Below are 18,940 nucleotides of genomic sequence, written 5' to 3' on the forward strand. Positions count from 1 at the left end.
GATTTTTGGCAGCATCATTATTATTAGCTCAACATCAAACTAAATAAATCAATAGTGAGTCTAATGCACGTGTGTGTTTTTGATCCAAGAGTGAGTCAGTGTCAGTGGGTGTTAATCCCACAATAATCTTGGCAGGGGTGCTGCAGTTTTTCATTCCCGCACAAATACTAAGAACACCAGTTTGAGGCTGAATGACTCTGAACCTGTATATTAAGGACAGCTACATTACAGAAAGTTGTTTAGTCTCTTGTTCTGTGTTTGATCCATCGCCACTTCCTATGGTTATCAACAGAGGAAAGAGGATCATCATCTTTATTATTGCATGTGATACTCTAACGAGATACTATCATCAATCTTCTAACTGCTTCTTGGGAGCACTTCAGTTTATAACATTCAAATATTCAAACGTTGGACTAAACTAGACAGTCAAGGCAAAAGTCGATGCATTATAAATGTTTTTCCTGGATATAAATCCATTATTTATTCCACTTGTTAATAATAATGAAAAGGGACTCTTTTTCAAAAATTTTAGGGTCCAGATTACAGTACAGAAGCAAAAACTCACCATAAATCCATAACTTAGCAACAGCAAGTTACAAAGGTGCTGCAAGTTTAGAACATTCTCGCCATCCAGTGGCCAAAACTATAAACTGCATTTAAATTGGCTTTCACTTTTCCTTAATTTATTTCATCAGAGTTCAGACCTAAATAAAATGTAACACAAAATGAGCAAAACCAGAAAATATAAAGGTAAAAATACAAAAAACAGAACAAAACATGACCAACATAAAGTGAACATGTCTGTGGTTCTCTGCCTGTGGTTTTAGGCCTTGTGTTGCGTATAGGTTTATTGCTTCTGAAAGACCAGTGATCATGCATTCAGATCAATTTCTTTGTGCAATAGTTAGAACAAAAACATACATGTCTCTTTCGTTTTCCGAGAAACTGTCATGTGGCCTCTTTTTCTTATGGATGTATATAAGAGACATACCACAGACTGAAGATTGAGCAAGACAAAAGGCATAAACATTTCAACAAGACCAATGATTTATGAATGACACCTGTGAAAAAAATATAGTTTAATTTAGTTTATTTCTATATCTCACCATGAGCAAGAGAAATGAGAAAGAACTTCTATTTAGAGCAGTTCTTTAAAAGAAAATAAGTTTCTTTAAAAGAAAAAAGAAAAGAAAAATCATTTCATACCATCAAGCCTTTCAATTCCATTTTTTTATTGAAATTTGGAAAAATATTATTCTCTGTATAATATTGATGTATTATTGTAATTGTAATATATGCTTTGTTAAACTGGCTTTAAAAATACACAAAAACTGCCTTTTACAAATTCAAAAAGTCAAGCAACCTATTATACTGTACACTTCAAAACCTTCACTTTTAAAGGAATATCTAATTATTTTTAACAGACCTCAATTCAGTAAATGGCACGACAGTCAACATTAAAGTCAAGCCAGACAAGTCATGTCACAAAAATACCTACAAATAATTCTACATTATGTATAATAATCTAATAATAATTCTAATGTTTTCCAATTGTGAATGAAATTGCACATGAACCAGCTCTCTTATAACGTCTGTGTGGGACACAATCCAAATAAAAGAACCCATGACCTCTATGTCAGTGATATTTTCTATAAACACAAACTGAAGTGCTGAACAGAACCACTGATGTGTATTTTTGAACACAGGAGCACACTCTATCTTTGAGGATGCATAAAAACCACTAATTATAGCAATCAATAAATAATGAATGTATGCAGAAATCCTTTGAAGTCATATCACAGGGTCTATTTAAATCTGTTTATTTCAATTAAAAAAACAGCATCGGTTCATTAAAAACAAACCAGGCTTGATAGACTTTCTTGGAAGAGAAGCTTTACTGAAACCCCCTCTCAGGACCTTATCCTCTGAGCTGTAATGTTTTACTTTCAATTACTGTATTTTCTTGAATTCTTTCAATCACTCAATCACTGTCAGATGGGAAAGAATAGAGGTCTAAGTGACCTTCTCTCTCTTGAAATAAAAACGTACCCATGTGATCCAATTATCTTAAGCTTCAAGTGGAAGCTTCCAGCAGATTCTCAGGCATCTCACAATGGAAACTTGTTTTCACGATTTGGATACCTGACAGTTTTAAAGAACTTTTTTGTTAAAACAATCAAGACACTAGTGTTCAAAAATTGGTATTTAGTGCCTTTTAGCAGAAGGAGAATTGGTTCCATGATTAAAAATAAAAGTCTTACGACTTGGATTCACAAACTGTTTAGTTAAAACAAGCAAACACAGACATCTACCACACTGGCATTTTGGTGTCTTTAAAAATATGCTATACAGAGCATTGTGCTGATTATGAATTATGAAAAAGAAATAATCTGCAAGGCACTTGTTAATTTTCAGACATTTTTATTCCAAAACTTCACAGCAACAGTGTTTTTGTTGTTGGGGGATTTGAAAATAAAATCAACAGCTGAGGTCAGTTTATTTAAATGTTTTACATTAAAATTAAAAAGAAAGTATGATTACTTAAGAGGTATTTTTGTAGAATCATTCAAACGGTCCACATTTTCTTTCTCCCAACCATGGATGTCCACATTGACCTTTCCTGTAGAACATAAGAAAATAATGTAATTCTTAACTGAAAAGTAAACCATGAAATTGGTTTATTACATTTATGCCTATATTTTAAATGTTTATATAAGCCTGTGTCTTTAGGTAAATTAGATAAAATGAACTGCTAAAGTCATGAAATCATATGCTGAGCTCACCCATTAGACCAGAGGGTAACTGGCTGCAGTAGCGATGCCGCATTGGTTGTTCTTGTTCCTGGACATCAGGATGTAGCCTTTTTCACCCCATCCCAGACCCCAGCTAGAATAACAGCAGTTTGGGGCATTTAGTTGTTTGGTCTCTGTTCATTTGTGTTCCATTTTATATTTTAATTCTTGTTTCATCATCTTGTGATTTTTTTCTTAACCTGTTCTTGACGATCCAGTAGTCCTCTTTATCCAAACTTCCATATCCAACAGCCAGGACGCCATGATCTAAGTCAGAGCTGCTGCATTCAGGCTCATCGTAGATACCTAGGAATATTATTTATTAAGTTAGCCAGGGACATTTTTATTAAAAGCTGAAAAATAATGAATACAAATGTCAAATTTTAAAATCTAGCACCTAAAAAACAGGTGATGATGACACTTACCTGATTCATAGAGCTGAAAGCTGCTGTGTCCAGCATCGATGGCAACAGATACAGGGCCGATTGTGGCCACAGCCTCCTGTAGTGCACTTTCATCCCCACTGGCAACATCAACATATCCTGTGCAGGTGGCACCCACAGTGCTCGGGTTATAACGGCACTGATCATCCTGCGTGGAGAATACTGATGAGCAAAAATTATTCAGATTGTTTTCAAAAATCAGCTGAAGCTGATTTATTATTCAAACATCATTAGGACTCACAATGGCTTCATACGGGTAGGAATCCTCTGTATCCAGACCCCCATTGGCTTCAATGTATTGGAAGGACTGGTCCATCAGTCCACCACCACAGCCCATGTTCCCAAAAGCACCAGAGCAGTCAACCAGCTGCTGCTCACTTAGGGACACCAGTTTCCCTGTCTTCTTGAATGTCTGACCCTCCAGGGAACCAGTCTGAAAGACATAAGATCGAGAAAGGTTAAGAATGCTGAACTGGACTTTATGGATTCAATAAACATTTTCATTTCAGATCTGTTTATAAAGGCAAAAATTTGAGTCTTACTGTACTGAAGGCCCAGCATGATCCACAAATCTTCTGGTCTTTAACATCGGTCACGTAGCCCTCGTCCCTCCAGTCCACGGAATTGGGCAGCACAACGGCATCCTTCAGCCGGAAGAATGTAGCACCACCACGAGCCTTTGTGTTATTCAAGGATCCCAGGCATCCATTGAACGCCACCTGTCTGTATTCCTCATTGCTCTGAGAGAGGATAGAAGGAAGATATGGGATGAATTCTAAAAATGATAATTAAATGAATTAGTGCATTAAATTTATATATTATATAAAAATAATAATATAATGAAAAACATAAAAAATACACTACACATTCATCATCAATTTTCTCACATATTATTATGATGATTATTATAATGAGCTGATTGTGTGTTTTTGTGTTTGTGTGTGTGTGTGTGTGTGTGTGTGTGTGTGTGTGTGTGTGTGTGTGTGTGTGTGTGTGTGTTTAATTTTTTACCATGTCAGCAAAGTATGTCATGCCAAGCCTGTAGGATTTGATGCCCTGATCTGCCATCATGTTGTGGACCAAAACAAGTTTGCGATTGGTCAACCAGATCTGCTTTCGGTGAGACTCTTCCTCCACAGAAAGGTATGCTTTACCTGATACACACAAGGACAAGGTTTTGCTGTTAAAATATTTTAATAGACATTTGTAAAAAAAAATATATATATACATATATATATATATATATATATATATATATGTATGCATGTATGTATGTATGTATGTATTTATGTGTATATATATATAATGTGTTTAAAATATTAAAATAAATATTTAAAATATTAAATTAATGAAATGTGTGTACTAAATAATGCAAATATTTCGCAAATGATATTGGGTAGAACAATAAAATCTTAATAAATACATTTTAACACAATGAATTTGATTATAGTCATCTGTAATGTTTAAAATACAATTACACAGTTTTCATTATAAAGTTTCATGTTTAAAAAACATGCAGAAATGATTTGACTGTCAAATAATTTAAAGTCTTTTTTTATGTTCAGGCATCTCCTAAAATTGTTCGGATGTTCTGATTCAACCAAAGACCTATTTTTACATTCCTTAAGCAACCTGTGTACCTGTAAGTCTGGAAAATTACTCTGTGTCAAGTGCTGAGTTAGATTAAGTAATTTCTCATATACACTAGAACAAAAACCTGAAGAGAGAAAGGACACAGTGAACAACTCTTCTGTCTTTGATGGATTGTCTGAATGGCTTCTGTGTCTCTGTTTCTGCCAGTGAAGAGAACCTGATGAATCTCTTTTCCTAAGATTTTAAAGAAGATATAAATAAAACTAAAGGAGACTCTCTTACCAAATTTCATTTTCCATGCGTGAAACTCCATGTCCTCCAGAGAAAGACTGGCAGCACTGGCAACAGCCAGAAAAGCAGCGGCAACAACCAAAAACCTCATCCTGCACAGAGAAAGACAAAAGTGCACAAAATAAAACAGAACAGACTCAGAGTGTCTAACGTCACTTTTCATTTCTTCTGTCACTCTCCCCCACATTTTTCCTCAAACAGTATTTTTTTTTTTTAAATCTGGTAAAACCTGAGTTCTTACTTGTGATGGTATGTAGGATATATGTTTCCTTGATGTCAGTCACCCGGCCTGTCAGTGTTTACCAGAATGGAGATCTAAAGAGTTTATATAGGAGATTTTGTGTCTCTGATCAGGTGCCTGTCATGAACCCATAAAATAAGTAATGCTGAGTACAAGAGAAAAAAGGGGAAATTACATAACAACAATTGTTTGTGACGAGTAAGGGTGTAATTCTGGGGAACACATTGTGTGGAGGGAAGTTTTCTGTCAACATCAACTGGAGATTGATTCTTTTCTTCTTTCTTTCATCTTTTACAGTGGATTTGTTTGATTGTGTCTCAGCAGTATATGAGCTGTGTATTTATGAATTCAGTTATTCAAGTTATATTAAAAAACTGTTAGCTTTCATACCAATGACAACACCGCAAAATATCAGTCATAAATATTTAAATATGAAGTTGCCAATTTTCCTGTACATCCAGTAACAAACTGCATGTGACATACTTTCAGTACCGGTATGCATGTGTATATATGTGTCTATGTCTATATGTGTGCACGTGTGTATACAGGCTTAGCTATATGGCCTATGAGGAAACATTCTGACTTAATCTGAAAAATCCAGGAAACATTCTCGTTTGTATCGTTTTTACGATAGTTATTACGATATACATACAGTGAGTTTAGCGTAAATTACCTCAGAGGAAGCTAAGCAGAAGCTTTAAGATAAAGTTCAGGTAAGATTAGCATCATTTTAAACTAATATCTCATATCCAAACATGTTACAAATGGGATAATGTTACAGAGAGGTCTGTGAAAGGAGGTTATTTGGCAATAATGACAGGCTCAATGTTCAGTGACAACAAAAGTCTGTTGCCCTTTTAGTAAGCATGTGAGTGAATTTTTGTAGGTTGGTATGGCTTTGTGTGCCCCTATAACTTTCTTTAATTTATAGCCCTACAATACAGACAATGTTTATGTTAGCCCAAGAAGAATCATCAACTTCCCTGTCCACACATTCACATGTGCAATTTTCCACATGGATTTTCCTACACATACTGTAATGACTATATCAGGGTTTTTCTTGAACTCATTCTCTCTTCTTTGCATGTAAGCATTGTGATCTGTGTGGCGTTTGATTGACTGTTAATGTGAAATACCATTTGAGTGGGAAGATTCAGATTACTTTGAAACACATAGCTTGTCTCGATTTCTTTGAAAAGTTTGACCAAACCTCAGACGTCAAGTTCAAGTTCAAGTTTATTTTTAAAGCACATTTAAAAACAGCTAAGAGCCGACCAAAGTGCTGTACACTGTCAATAGCACAAATACAATAAGTAAAATACTAATAGCATAATGTCAAATACACATAACATGACTTTAGTGAAATCAATTATTAAACGCCAAAGTACAAAGAGGAGTTTTAGACAAGATTTAAACACAGGTAGAGTGGAGGCCATTCTTATATGAGATGATAAGTTGTTCCAGAGAGTACCAGCCTCTCAGATCATGAATTATGTGGAATATGGACTCAAGGCCACTTTAAAAATCATTAATTTGTCTCTCTCGAGAAAAAAGATTACATGACACAACAGAGTTCCTATGTTTGAAGAACATGGCAGATGTGGTTTTAGGTTAACATGCTGCAGTTCTCTTAATGACAACTGGACAATGAGCTCTTTTGTGTTGAAATGGACAAAAGTACAGAGCTCATCTTGTTTTTTGCATGTGTTTCGTGGTGGTTTAAAATGTATATATGTAGGCATTTGTGTTTGGTCATGTGTTAGTGCTTAGTGTACATTTTATGTATGTGTGTGTGTGTGTGTGTGCTGTGCGTGTTTGTGCATAAACATGTTTTGTTCCTCATTACTGTCTATCATAATAATTAAGTTTGTAATGTTTTTGAAAGAAGCCTCTTATGCTCGTTCACTAGGCTACACTTATTTGAAGGCATTATTGACATTATTGACAATGACAAGGCATGATGACAAGTGTTATTATTTTGGGTAACACTTTACAATAAGGGTACATGAATAATCATGTACTAATACCTAAATTAATACTTGATTATATTATATGACTTATATTATATGCAGCTTTTAAAAAAAATTATGATATTACCTCAAAACCCACAAGGAATATCTGGAGATATGATTTCTAAAGAAATGACCAATGTAAAACATGCAGGTAAGGTCACAGCGTTTGGTGGGTGTCAGTACAGTTCACTCTCTATCCAGACGCAGGCAATGATGATCCTCTACCTCCGCTCTCTGACTTCTTGAAAAGCCAAACCACATCTCGTGATCAGACTCATACATACTGTGTTTGTACATGTGTTTTTGATAGAAAGTACAAAATAAATCATGGGCTGAGTTTAGTAAGTAGATAACAGTAAATTAATTATGATTGGGCCCCCTAAAGAAAAGTAATGCCAAGAGAATGCATTAACAAGCCATGAGTACTGTAAAGGTTCATTGTTAATGTATGTTAAGGAACTTTGTGGCATGTATTTTTTTTATTCAAAACCAATGTATTATTTCTATATTCATAATCATATGTAGCTTATAACATAAATATAAATAGTTCCTGTTGACAGACAGAGATTTTGTACCAGCTGGCTGTCATGTTTTTTGGCAGGGTAGTCTTAGAGGAACCAACTATCCATGCAGCCGTTTATAATTTCATGATGAGGCAAGAGTGAGATTGAGCTCTGCAACATCAGTGATAAGCCTGGAACATCTTTCCTTCCAGAAGAACATAAACACAGTCTGATCAGTATCAAATCTGGGCTACAGCAGCCCATCATTACACAACATATGAAAGAGAAATGAAGGTATTCTGTCTGTGACTAACATTTTAGCTGGAAATGTTTCTTTGGTAAATGCTCATAACCATAGACATCGTTTAGAAATGAGAAATAAGCCAAGAACAAGGCAACATATTTAAATGCATTTTTATTATGGAAATACAAACACTTGCTTACATTTTCAGTCTTAACAGAACAAGTCTGTTCATTTTTAATTCAGTAAAGTAGACCCACATAAAAATAAAAAATAAAATAACTTGCCACTTATAACAACATTTATGGAACCTTGTCAGTTTTTTACAGTGGTTCATTAACTTGGAAAATCACATCATTTTATCTCACTCTTTTATAAAGTATGGTTTATTAATTATTTGTGTTCTCTCTGGTTTATTGTAGCTGTTTAACACCATAGCACGTTTTCCAAGAGAAGAAAAAAAAACTAACAGCACTGGCCGTAAGTGTATTTTAATGAAAACATAAATACTACTGTAGATATATTTATATATATAAAAATACTGTACATGAGAAGAAAAAATAATGCAAAGAAACAATAAAAACACATTGCTGACATCCGTATTCAATCAAAATATAAACAGCCAGATTTTCAGAAAATGTATCATTTTGTGTACTGCACCATGCAATGTTTCTTGCATCTCACCGTCGAAACAAAGTACTGTAGAGGGCAAGCTGGATTTTTACACCACAATAAATTAATTTTAAAAAGATCAAAAACAGAAAAGCGGATAAAAAAAAACAAAAAAAAACAGAAGGACCATGTGGTCTAGCATCTCTGCCTCCCCAAGGTGTTCTCTCATCACCCTATGTTCATATCTCCATGGTGCACACAAATAGTCCTGGAGCGTGTTCAGAGCGTGTGCTGCGCTGGTGAAGAGAGCCGCTGTGTGTGGAGGCTAAAGAAACAACAGTTCAGCTACAATGGGCCAAACTGCAGACTTTAATTGGATGGTCAATGAAGGGCTTCTCATTAAAACCAGTAGAGCTCCTTCCCTTTCTTGTGGTGCTGGAGACCTGCGGTGCAAAGCAGAAATGAACACAATGGCTGAAAACAAGACGGACCCATTCACACACACAATCTCCATGGTGGCTGCAAGCCCTCTATATAATAAGCACCAACAACTGAGGCCAAACAATCCATTTCCTGCCATTAACCTGGAGGGTGTGTGGCTTGTTTGCTTTTAACTTCATTCATGCACTTTTCTAAATAGAACATTGTGGAAATTTGATCTGTAATTTGTTAGTTTGGAAAATGAAGTTCTGTAGCAACTATGAAAACTTAATAGCTTTGCGTTCCAAACTGAGTTTACCAGCAAATTACTGAGGAAGTTTCCTCAATGTTCAATTTAAAAAAGAAAAATAGCTAAAATGCTAAAGCTAAAAACATTTGTGGGCAGTTTTATTTTTACGTTTTATATTTTATGTTTTTATATTTTTACTTATTATGTTTTATTTATTGTACTCTTGTGTCACAGATTGCCAACTGCCTTAAATGGTTAATCATGTGTCTCTGGGATTATAAGTAAAATTTATTAAGTTTGATGAATAGCTGATGCTGACTTAGACTATTTGTTAATACAGTATGGACATTTTTGATGTTGCTCAGCCAGGTTATATAGCATTATTTTTTAAAGTGATAACCTATTCTATGAATCGATATTAATCACTAACATAATCATTTGAAGAAGTACACTCTTCAGGGACACTTTTCTAAATTCCTAAATTTCAAAATTCTCCTTTTCTATCACATTTTGTTACTTTGTTTTTTGAAGGGGTGATTTTAAGATGTTGCCAAGATTTTGTTTAAAAAACAGTTGATAAATGTTCATTGGAAATATCAGCATTAGACAATTACGAGAAGCAACTTTTAGTTATATGACCATGAACCATGAACCATAAACCCTTTCTGAACACATAATTATATCTCTAAATATTAAAATGTATTCATTTCCCTTGAAATGTCACAATGCAATTTATTTAATTTTATTCATATTTAAATTATGTAACATTTAAATAAATTATCTAGAATGTTAAAAAAAAAATTATATCATTAAATATTCATATTAATTAAATTATTAATATTCATTAAATATGAAAAACACAAATTTTAACTACAATAACCTCATTATTCGCATTTTATTTTGCCACATTAGATCACATTACCTGGTTCCATGTTGAGAGCCAGACTTTGTGCCACTTCCCCAGGCGGAAGCAACCCTGGCCATGATGGGTTGGCGTCCAGCTTTCCCACATCATAATGCCCGGGCAGCGTCGAAAGATGAGGCGGCCGGACAGCAGGCATCAGTAGGGGTCCGTAGTGTGCATCCAGCCCAGGAGAGGAGTACAGTTCGTGGAGGGACCGTGGGGGGGGATAGGGCTGGCTCTGAGAGTAGCTCCAGGACTCTGATGGGTGCGGGTGAGCGTGTGAGTGAGGCAGACCCGGGTGCAGGGCCTGGGAGTAGGGGTCCATAGCATAGCTAGGAATGCCTGTCGAATCACAGTGGGGTCGACTGGGTGGAGAGGGGTAGTTACTGTCCCAGAAAGATGGAGGGAAACTGTGCCGACTGCTTGAGGCTGAAGCATCTAAAGCAGAGAGAAAAGTAAAAGAATCACAAAGAGAAACAGGAAGCAAAAGGTGTAATGTAATGTTACCATTGATTTACGGTGTATCATATTTTGTTGTTTTGCAGCCAGTTTTTGTTTTATCCAGCTGTATTTACTCAGTGCAACTTATAATGTCCAAGTGAAAGATGTAACTCCAACATGTAAAAAAAAAAAAGTGAGTTGAAGGATCACCCCTCTCCTAAAAATGATTGTAAACTCAATAAGTTGTAGACAATCACCTTCTCAATGGCACACAAAGCTATGTGACTTTCAGCTGTGATTATCTTATTTTGATTAGATCAGCATGGCAAGAGCTATCCTAGAGCATTTCAATCCTTGGTAGTGCAGCTGAAGCAAACAATCAACAATGGTTGAAAAGCCACTGTCAACAGATGACCAGGATAAAGTTGCTCAAGTCAGGAGATGGATACAAAAAAAAAGTTGTAAAAAGTCTTTATCAATGCCCTGAAGCACAGCAAAGTCTATTATTAAGAAGTTAGGGGTGTTTGGTAAAACACAGACCCTCTCTGGATCAGGACGTCGCTCCAAACTGGATGAAAGAGCCAGGAAGAAACTGGTCAGAGACGAACAAGAAGCCTACAGCAAAACTCTGATGCAGTTACAGGAATTTATGACAAAGAGTGATCATTGTTTGCATGTAACAAAAATATCAGAAATTCTCCACAAATGTGGCTTATACGGAAGGTTGCAAGAAACTAAATCCAATGAGCTTTGCAAAAACGCACCATGAAATTACGAGGCCACATGGAATAAGGTGTAATGTTCAGATGAGATTAAAATTGAACTATTTGGCTCAACACCAAACGATATGTCTAGTAGAAATCTAATACAGTTCACCATCACCAAATCCATGAATGAATGTTAAGAAGTGAAGTAAACTTCAACAGATTTCCACTGCTCGGGGAGTAGGAAGCAATGAACACTGAATAGGGACCATGTCAGTCGGAACACAGTTCATGCCTGAGCTCACTTCTAATGAGCTGATTATTTGAAGTGAGACATGCAAAATACTGAACTGGGGTCATGAGGACTGGAATTGAAAACTGCTTGTATTGTCATTATAATCCATAATTATGTCCCCACTGGATGCAACAAATGCCTAATTTATAATGTTTTTTTTTTTTTTTTGTCTCTGTGCCCCGGGACAGATGACATCAAAGTATATTAATGGGCGTAGCATTTCCGTCACATGCTTGAGGTATTCGGCCAATCACAATACACTGAATAGCTGGCCAATCAGAGCACACCTTGCTTTTCAGAGCGATGTGCTTTGTAAAAATCTCTGCGTTTCAAGAAGGCGGGGCATAGAGAAGAAGCAATACTGTACAGCATGTGGAAAATAATATGTATGTGGAAAATAACCTTAAACCACATAAACCTTTTTTATTACACCAAATACACAAAATAATGTTATTTTATGCAACATCATATGACCCCTTTAAAGGAAAATATGTTGAAAAAAATGCACCAGAAAATCAACATATATGTCTTTTATGCAAAGTTTTTCTGTCACTGCAGTTGCTATGCTGACCTCAGGAGAATATAACCACTGTTTTAGCGCATCTCTCTGCGGTGTGCTTTAACTAACTTGTAATCTCAAGTTTGTGGTTCCTGAAATGTTGTCTGAACGCTGTTGAAACACTGAAACTTAATTAGAGGGGACCGACTCCCTCAAACCCTCCTCTATTTTCTACACTGGTGTCGGTCAGTTATCATATTATTAGAGGTTCAGCTGAGATGGCATTTCTCTGTGTCCCATTTGTCCACATATAAGGCCGTTGCACCTTGGACTTTCAGGTCAGCCTTGTCACATGATTTCACATGATTTCCAGCCCCACGCCCTCAGATGTCTTTCTGATTGAATCATGTGGTGTTCCATTTGCTTCTAAAGAGCTTAGCACACATCACAGAAATACACATGGCCACATGAGAGAGATGAGAGACGGAAAGAGAGGGGGGGCTAGAAAAGAAGAAACCCCATCAAAGAGACACAAAAGACGAAGAGGTCAAGATATTGGCCAGCAACAAAACAGCAGAAGAAAGACAAGCAAAAGGCACACACGTCTGTCTGTCATAAAGATCTATATAAGGCAGAAAGTTAAACCTGGAGAACCGCATGTGGTCTTCTCCTCCTTCATATCGGCCCCTCAGCACCTCCACAGACCTGCAGACCCCTGTCTCTGCTCGTGCCCCCACCTGTTGTTTTTACTAACCCTCTCGCCCCCCGCAACCCCTCATAGAATGTGGAGGGAGGGGTGAAGTATTTTTTTAGCCGATACTTTTATATTTAGAATTCTTCTGAAAAAAGACACCGGTGATGTAGTCATGATCAGAGGAGGGGTGGGCGAGCTCCTCATAAATCTGATGCTCGGTATTGTGAGCCGTTTAAACGCGATATGAGCTCGAGCCATTGCGCTTACTGCCACGTATAAACATAGTATCTGTTGGGAGGCAGGCAGCGTCTGAGAGACTAGATGAAGATGTCATTGGAAAGGAGCGAGGGAGGGAGGGAATATACCAAAGGTTCATTAAAGTAAACACACACATTAAGCACCACCTTGCATTGCAGACACTAGTGCAAGCTGGTATTCAACAGGCTACTCACGCTAACTCAGCTGGCGGCACAAAAGGGACAGAAAGTAAAAGAAATGTTTGACTATTTGTTCATTTTCAGGGATAGTTCACATAAAAATGAAAATATGGTCATCCCTCATGATGTTGTAAGCTCATTTTCTTTCTTCTGCAGAAAACGAAAGAAGATATTTTAAAGACCGTTTCAGCTGATTGTTGTTGAGTGATTTCCTGCAGCTGTTACCTTAAAGAGTTATCTCTACTTGATTTAACCCATAAAAGTGAGTGTTGTTTGAATACATTGATGTAGGTTGGTTCAGTGATGTTAAATTACACTTTTGACTTCAATAAAACCAGTTAATTGAGATACTACTGTTTTTAAGTTACATTTTTTGTGTATGTATACAAACAGCTGTAACATTCTTAAAAATGTCTTTGTTTGTATACCTCAGAACATTGATTTCCATTGATTTCCTATTGATTCAATAAAAGAACCATCTTGAGTTCCCCAAAAGAACTTTCTTAAATCAATAAATCAATAAAACATTGAAGAAAAGATACATTTTTTCTTAGTTTTAAGAATATTTTAATAATCTGAACCTCTTTCCGCTATAAAGAACATTTTGTGTAATGCAAAGTTGGATATTTAAAGTTCTTCATGAAACCATTGATGCCAATAAAGAACCTTTTTTTACATGTGCAGAAAGAAATATCTAAGTCGCACCGGTTTGGAATGACTTAAGGATATAATGAGATGACTAAATAATGACATCATTAACATTTTGAGGTGAAATTTCCCTTTTTTATGTATTTTATTTATCACTGACTTTGAGAAATAAAAGACAAATTCAAATTCAAATTGATTTGATTCAATTCAGTGCATTGTATTCAAATGTAACTGAGCTGTGTTTACTTAGATGACTTGAGATTTGTGCACGTAAATTATTTGCAGTGATTTTAAATTCTTTTTCTTTTGCCTGTGTCGTGCATCTGTCTCCATTCAAACTGATGAGTGCTTTTGCCGTACTCTTACCTGTGCTGGGATCACTGTGCCTCTTTTTGCCCTCTGCTTCCATGTAGGTGCTAAGAGCTCTGGAGAAGTGTTCGTCCACCACACTGCTAATGTCCCCTTGGTAGTAGGTGAAGAGGACACATCGTGAGCTCAGGTATTCTGCCTCCCCGACCTCTTTGTCCTTCGTACCCTCCTCTACCTGCCCAGCCGAAGGATACGGTGATGAGGGCGGTCCCCCAGAGCTGGAGCTTCTTGCAGAAACCAGGACACCGTCCGAGCAGCACGGGGCCCCCACACTGTCCATCAGATCCCTACAGCGAGACGAGGGGCTTCTCAGTCCAAGGGGTGCCTAAGAAAAAGAAGTAACTGAGAGACATTGCGACACATTCTGTTTGTGTCTGGTGTGTTTGTGTGTGTGTCTGACTGTGTCAGTATTTTTGTATGCTTGTGTGTATGTGCATATGTTTGACCTTGTAATTATAAATGTATTTGTATGACAGTTGTGAATAGGTAAGACCAGGGCTAGTTGTCATATTCTCAGTAACTATACATTTGTGTCAAAAATCCTTACACCAAAGCTTGTTTTCTCTAGCAGTGGTTTTGTATGTTGGTTTCAAACATCTTGTTCTAAAATCTCTTAAATCAGAATTACTTTTGTGAATTTAATCTTCAAAATTACAATATCATATTTGTATTACAATATATTTGGTTGGATAAAAAAAACATAGACATAATAAAGTTACACAAGTACATACAGTTAGGCTACCACCTGTGTTGTTAAAGTTATTTCAGATTTATTTGTGCAATTTATCAACCACAATAGTCGTTGACCACAACACTTGCTTGAATTTTTTTTTTTACATTATATGCAACGTTTTTGCTATTTCATTAATTGATTTGTTGTTTCCTATTTTTTTACTGTTTAAATGTAGCTGAAAAGTTTATGCAAACGATTTAATGTCAACTTGTCCCATCTAATGTGACCACATTCCCCGCGCAAAAGGTCAAAGTCTTCAGTGAACTGCATCTTACTGAATTTTATTTCTGTGTAATAATGGAAAATAAAGGTTGGTGCCGATACAGCACCCTAAGAAACTTTCACTGTAATGTGACAACTTGCCCCGCTCTAACAGACCTCACACGCAGACCAAAAACATTCGTGACATAAACATTAAAAAGTAAATAAACAATAACACTTAATTACAGTTTAAGCATGCACTTCCCATATGCATTGCGCGGAAACCTGCTTACCGGTAAAGTGCTGATAAACGCTGAAGCTTTGTGCGCGTACGGTGCGTAATGACCATAAGCCGGGTACATAACATCCAGACAACTCATGATAACCCGCTCGCTCCTCTTGGATCGTAGGCAGCGGAACTGTCGCGCTCTGTTTCACGTGCAGAAGCAGAGAAACGACTAAGAAAAGTCAGTTCGGACCGTGCAACATCTCGGTGTCAGTAAACAGAGCGCGCAGAGACTGATCGGTGATCCACGGTGACGCGCACCTGACAGCTGCGCTCGCGGGACTGTGGTTAGGTTTATACCACAGAATGCACCCAAGAAAGAGATTCACATGACGACCCCTCCCACCCCAGACCAAGACCCCCGACCACCCTCGAAAATTTTACAGCGTAATCCATACAGTGCAGAGCACGTTTGGGCTACCGGTTTGGACTACCCATTTATCTATCATGATTGATGCCTAAGCAATTACATGTACCACTTTTTTGGAATAAATATATGCAATATAAATATACCTATTTTGCATTCTTCCCCCCATAGCACAACTTTAAAATTTATAAAGGCATAACTTGTTGTAGCTCTAATTTCAAGTAAAAAAACTTGCTGTTATCTTACTGTGCTGAAGAACATTGGTGGTATTTGGCTGATTCTCATGGTGGCACAAGGGTGTGAAGTATAGACTGGACACCCAATCCATACCAGCACATGAGCAAAGAGATTCCTCTCAAATCTAGCTCGCGTTATCACCTTCACTTAAACAAACACGAGGTCAGTCAAACACACACCTATTAATTTTGTCTCTGTTCTAGTATTAATATTCCAAATCAAAACTGTTAATGCTCTCCTCGAGAAGGAACCTCTTCTAGATCCTGCTCTGTTAAATGTGTCAGATATTCTCCCAGATATTAATATGATCACATTGGACCTTGAGTGCCAGGAGTTTTCTGACAGACATTCTAGAACGTTAAGAGAATCATGTGGAATATTTGCAGAATTTCATCCAGCAGTGTTAAACAGAGAGGAATGTCTCTGAAGTGTTTGCTCAGGGTCGACCGGGGAGATGTGTGCCAGAACTCTGTCAGCTTCAATTGACCAATAAATTCTCTGTCTAATATAATTGTTTTCAGACCAACTGCTTCTGCCATGTAAAGTGTCCAAAATTTCAGTGCTTTTAAATAATATACACATTATTTTTCAATGAACTCAAGAACAAACGCACAAACATGTCAATTACCAATTTTTTTTTTAAATATTAAAATATTTGATAAAAACATAATTAAAGCAAAATACTATTATTTATTATCATATTTATTTTTGTTGTATTTAAATATAGATAAAATGCCAATATGTTATTATTATTAATATCTTGTATAGGGTCACTTCTATAACAATAATAATAGTAATATAAATGTAACCTTATACAAGATATGAAACAGTTCCCGTGTATATTCACATAAAAAAAAAGCACTTGCAGAACTTCATGCAAATGCAACGTATTGATTTGTTTTAACACACGCAATAGACTCAGTTATGAAGTACATTTATGGGAATGAGAGACATGGACACTTGAGACAAAGTTGGATCAAACTCCACACTGCTGTCATGAGTACATGCTTGAGTATTCCTCGGTGGAGGTCAGAAGGTCCGGGACCATTAACCTCTCATTTTACATGCATTTAAAAGACTTGTTATCTGAATGTGTTCTGCAGTCATGGACATGCTGTTGCCCAACTAATGTCTGTCTCGGCTAAAGCATACTGTGAAACTTTACTCGCATTGGTGTGGGGTTTTTTTGGGTAACAGGGGGAATGATGCAATGCCACAGGGAAAGGGGTTGAGAGCTTTAGTGTGACGGACAGCTGCTCCTGATGACACGCAGCACAGAGTTTAAAACAGACTCTGCACTATGACCACATGTAGGACGAACCATTTATATTAATGGCCATGACCGATTGCTCTCGCTCTCTCTCTCTCTCTCTCTCTCTCTCTCTCTCTCTCTCGCTTTTTCTCAAAGTCTTCCCAGCAACACATATCACTCTCTCCTTCCTTTTTGGAACAGTAAGTCATTTGTCATTACTAAGAAAACAGGTTGTATGACTATATGTGTATGCATGTGATGTCTAGCCCAGTCTGTATCACAATCTCTGAGCCCCAGTGTATGACCCCCAATGTAGAGCTCTGAGTGACCAAACTAGGGAACAGAGGAGAAGGACAGATTGCCCCCTCCTTCCCTTCACTCTCCTTCAAGCTCCATTTCTCTTTATTCCTGTTTCATTCACTGTCCAGGCCTCTCTTCCTGAGCCTGTATGTTTGTGTGTCTGTATTTGTGAGCGAGCAGAAAATAAACACAGATTACATCATTGTTTGGTTTAGACCCTTCACGCTGTACCAAATCACCCAGTCATAAAACTAAACTGACAACTCAGTCTGGTGATCATGGGGTTAAAATACCATATAAAATACAGTACAACATACTGCAGGATTTAATAAATATAAATTATATGAGCAATAATAAAAAAAAAACATTGATATGTTTTCATGTTTTTCTTCTGCAACACTTAAGTTAACAAGGAAAAATTATCTGAAATCTGAGAACACATTCAGATCCTTGTAAAGATAGTATTTTTTTACAAAACACATTATGGAAGTTGATGTAATATTGTGTAACATGCTATACAAAAAAATTCTAAAACAATTTGAAATCAAATATTTATATTTGATAATTATTTTAAAATGTTTTACTTTTTAAAATGTATTTAAAAAATAATTCTTTCCAAAATACTCGATACCTTATATTTTCATATACATTTTAACCTTAAAATCTTATTTAAAAAAAAAGGAATGTAACACTTTTTTTTGTTATTTTACTTTTAGTTAATTATAATTACACTGACTGACTGACATGCATCTGTGATACAGGAAGCATGGTATTGAACAAGATGGTTTATATTGCAAGTACAAAACAAATAAAACAATTAAATTCCTAAAAATAAATACCAAACACTCTCTTTAGCTAGCACACTTACGGGGGTCATATTCTGTGAGGACCCTGAAACAATAGTCTGATTATAGGACCTGATCTAGCCCATCACCAAAGGGGTCGGGGCTGGAGGTTACAGTGTTGTTTGTCAGCTATAGCTCAATGTGTGGTGTCCAGTTCCTCCGGAAGTGCACACACACACACACACACACACAAACACGTGTGCTGTCTTACCACAACAAAGGTCACAAGCAGTCTGATTCTACATTATAACAAGGGCTCTATAATGTCGGTTTAACTTTACCCCCAAACACTTAACTGTATTACATAATCTAAGAGCAGGAACTAAAGAT

At 36.6% G+C, this 18,940-nt stretch overlaps 2 protein-coding genes across 2 annotated transcripts; both read right to left on the minus strand.

The window, feature by feature from the left end:
• Positions 1-2,401: 2,401 nt before the first annotated feature.
• LOC127933621 (procathepsin L-like) lies at positions 2,402-5,484 on the minus strand. The gene is made up of 9 exons (XM_052530714.1): positions 5,361-5,484; positions 5,111-5,211; positions 4,247-4,389; positions 3,778-3,975; positions 3,477-3,668; positions 3,218-3,383; positions 2,993-3,098; positions 2,784-2,886; positions 2,402-2,620 (listed from the first exon to the last, which is right to left on the minus strand). The coding sequence occupies exons 2-8, from the start codon at positions 5,208-5,210 to the stop codon at positions 2,787-2,789; spliced, it is 1,005 nt and encodes a 334-aa protein (XP_052386674.1). The 5' UTR covers position 5,211; positions 5,361-5,484; the 3' UTR covers positions 2,402-2,620; positions 2,784-2,786.
• A 2,791-nt stretch (positions 5,485-8,275) lies between these two features.
• LOC128031454 (transcription cofactor vestigial-like protein 2) lies at positions 8,276-15,912 on the minus strand. Its single transcript, XM_052619725.1, has 4 exons — positions 15,617-15,912; positions 14,387-14,714; positions 10,321-10,740; positions 8,276-9,171 (listed from the first exon to the last, which is right to left on the minus strand). The coding sequence occupies exons 1-4, from the start codon at positions 15,701-15,703 to the stop codon at positions 9,128-9,130; spliced, it is 879 nt and encodes a 292-aa protein (XP_052475685.1). The 5' UTR covers positions 15,704-15,912; the 3' UTR covers positions 8,276-9,127.
• Between the last annotated feature and the right edge of the window lie 3,028 nt (positions 15,913-18,940).

This window comes from Carassius gibelio, chromosome A17 (genome assembly GCF_023724105.1).
Source record: "Carassius gibelio isolate Cgi1373 ecotype wild population from Czech Republic chromosome A17, carGib1.2-hapl.c, whole genome shotgun sequence".
NCBI classification, from domain to species: Eukaryota; Metazoa; Chordata; class Actinopteri; order Cypriniformes; family Cyprinidae; genus Carassius; species Carassius gibelio.

Coding starts and splice junctions, on each gene's coding strand:
- LOC128031454 (XM_052619725.1), bottom strand. CDS start 15,703: ATGAGTTGTCTGGATGTTATGTACCCGGCTTATGGTCATTACGCACCG. Junction 14,715..15,616: donor CGTTTATCAGCACTTTACCG/GTAAGCAGGTTT, acceptor TCTTTTTCTTAG/GCACCCCTTGGACTGAGAAG. Junction 10,741..14,386: donor GCACAGTGATCCCAGCACAG/GTAAGAGTACGG, acceptor TCTCTGCTTTAG/ATGCTTCAGCCTCAAGCAGT.
- LOC127933621 (XM_052530714.1), bottom strand. CDS start 5,210: ATGAGGTTTTTGGTTGTTGCCGCTGCTTTTCTGGCTGTTGCCAGTGCT. Junction 3,976..4,246: donor TGACATACTTTGCTGACATG/GTAAAAAATTAA, acceptor ATCCTCTCTCAG/AGCAATGAGGAATACAGACA. Junction 3,669..3,777: donor CATGCTGGGCCTTCAGTACA/GTAAGACTCAAA, acceptor TATGTCTTTCAG/ACTGGTTCCCTGGAGGGTCA.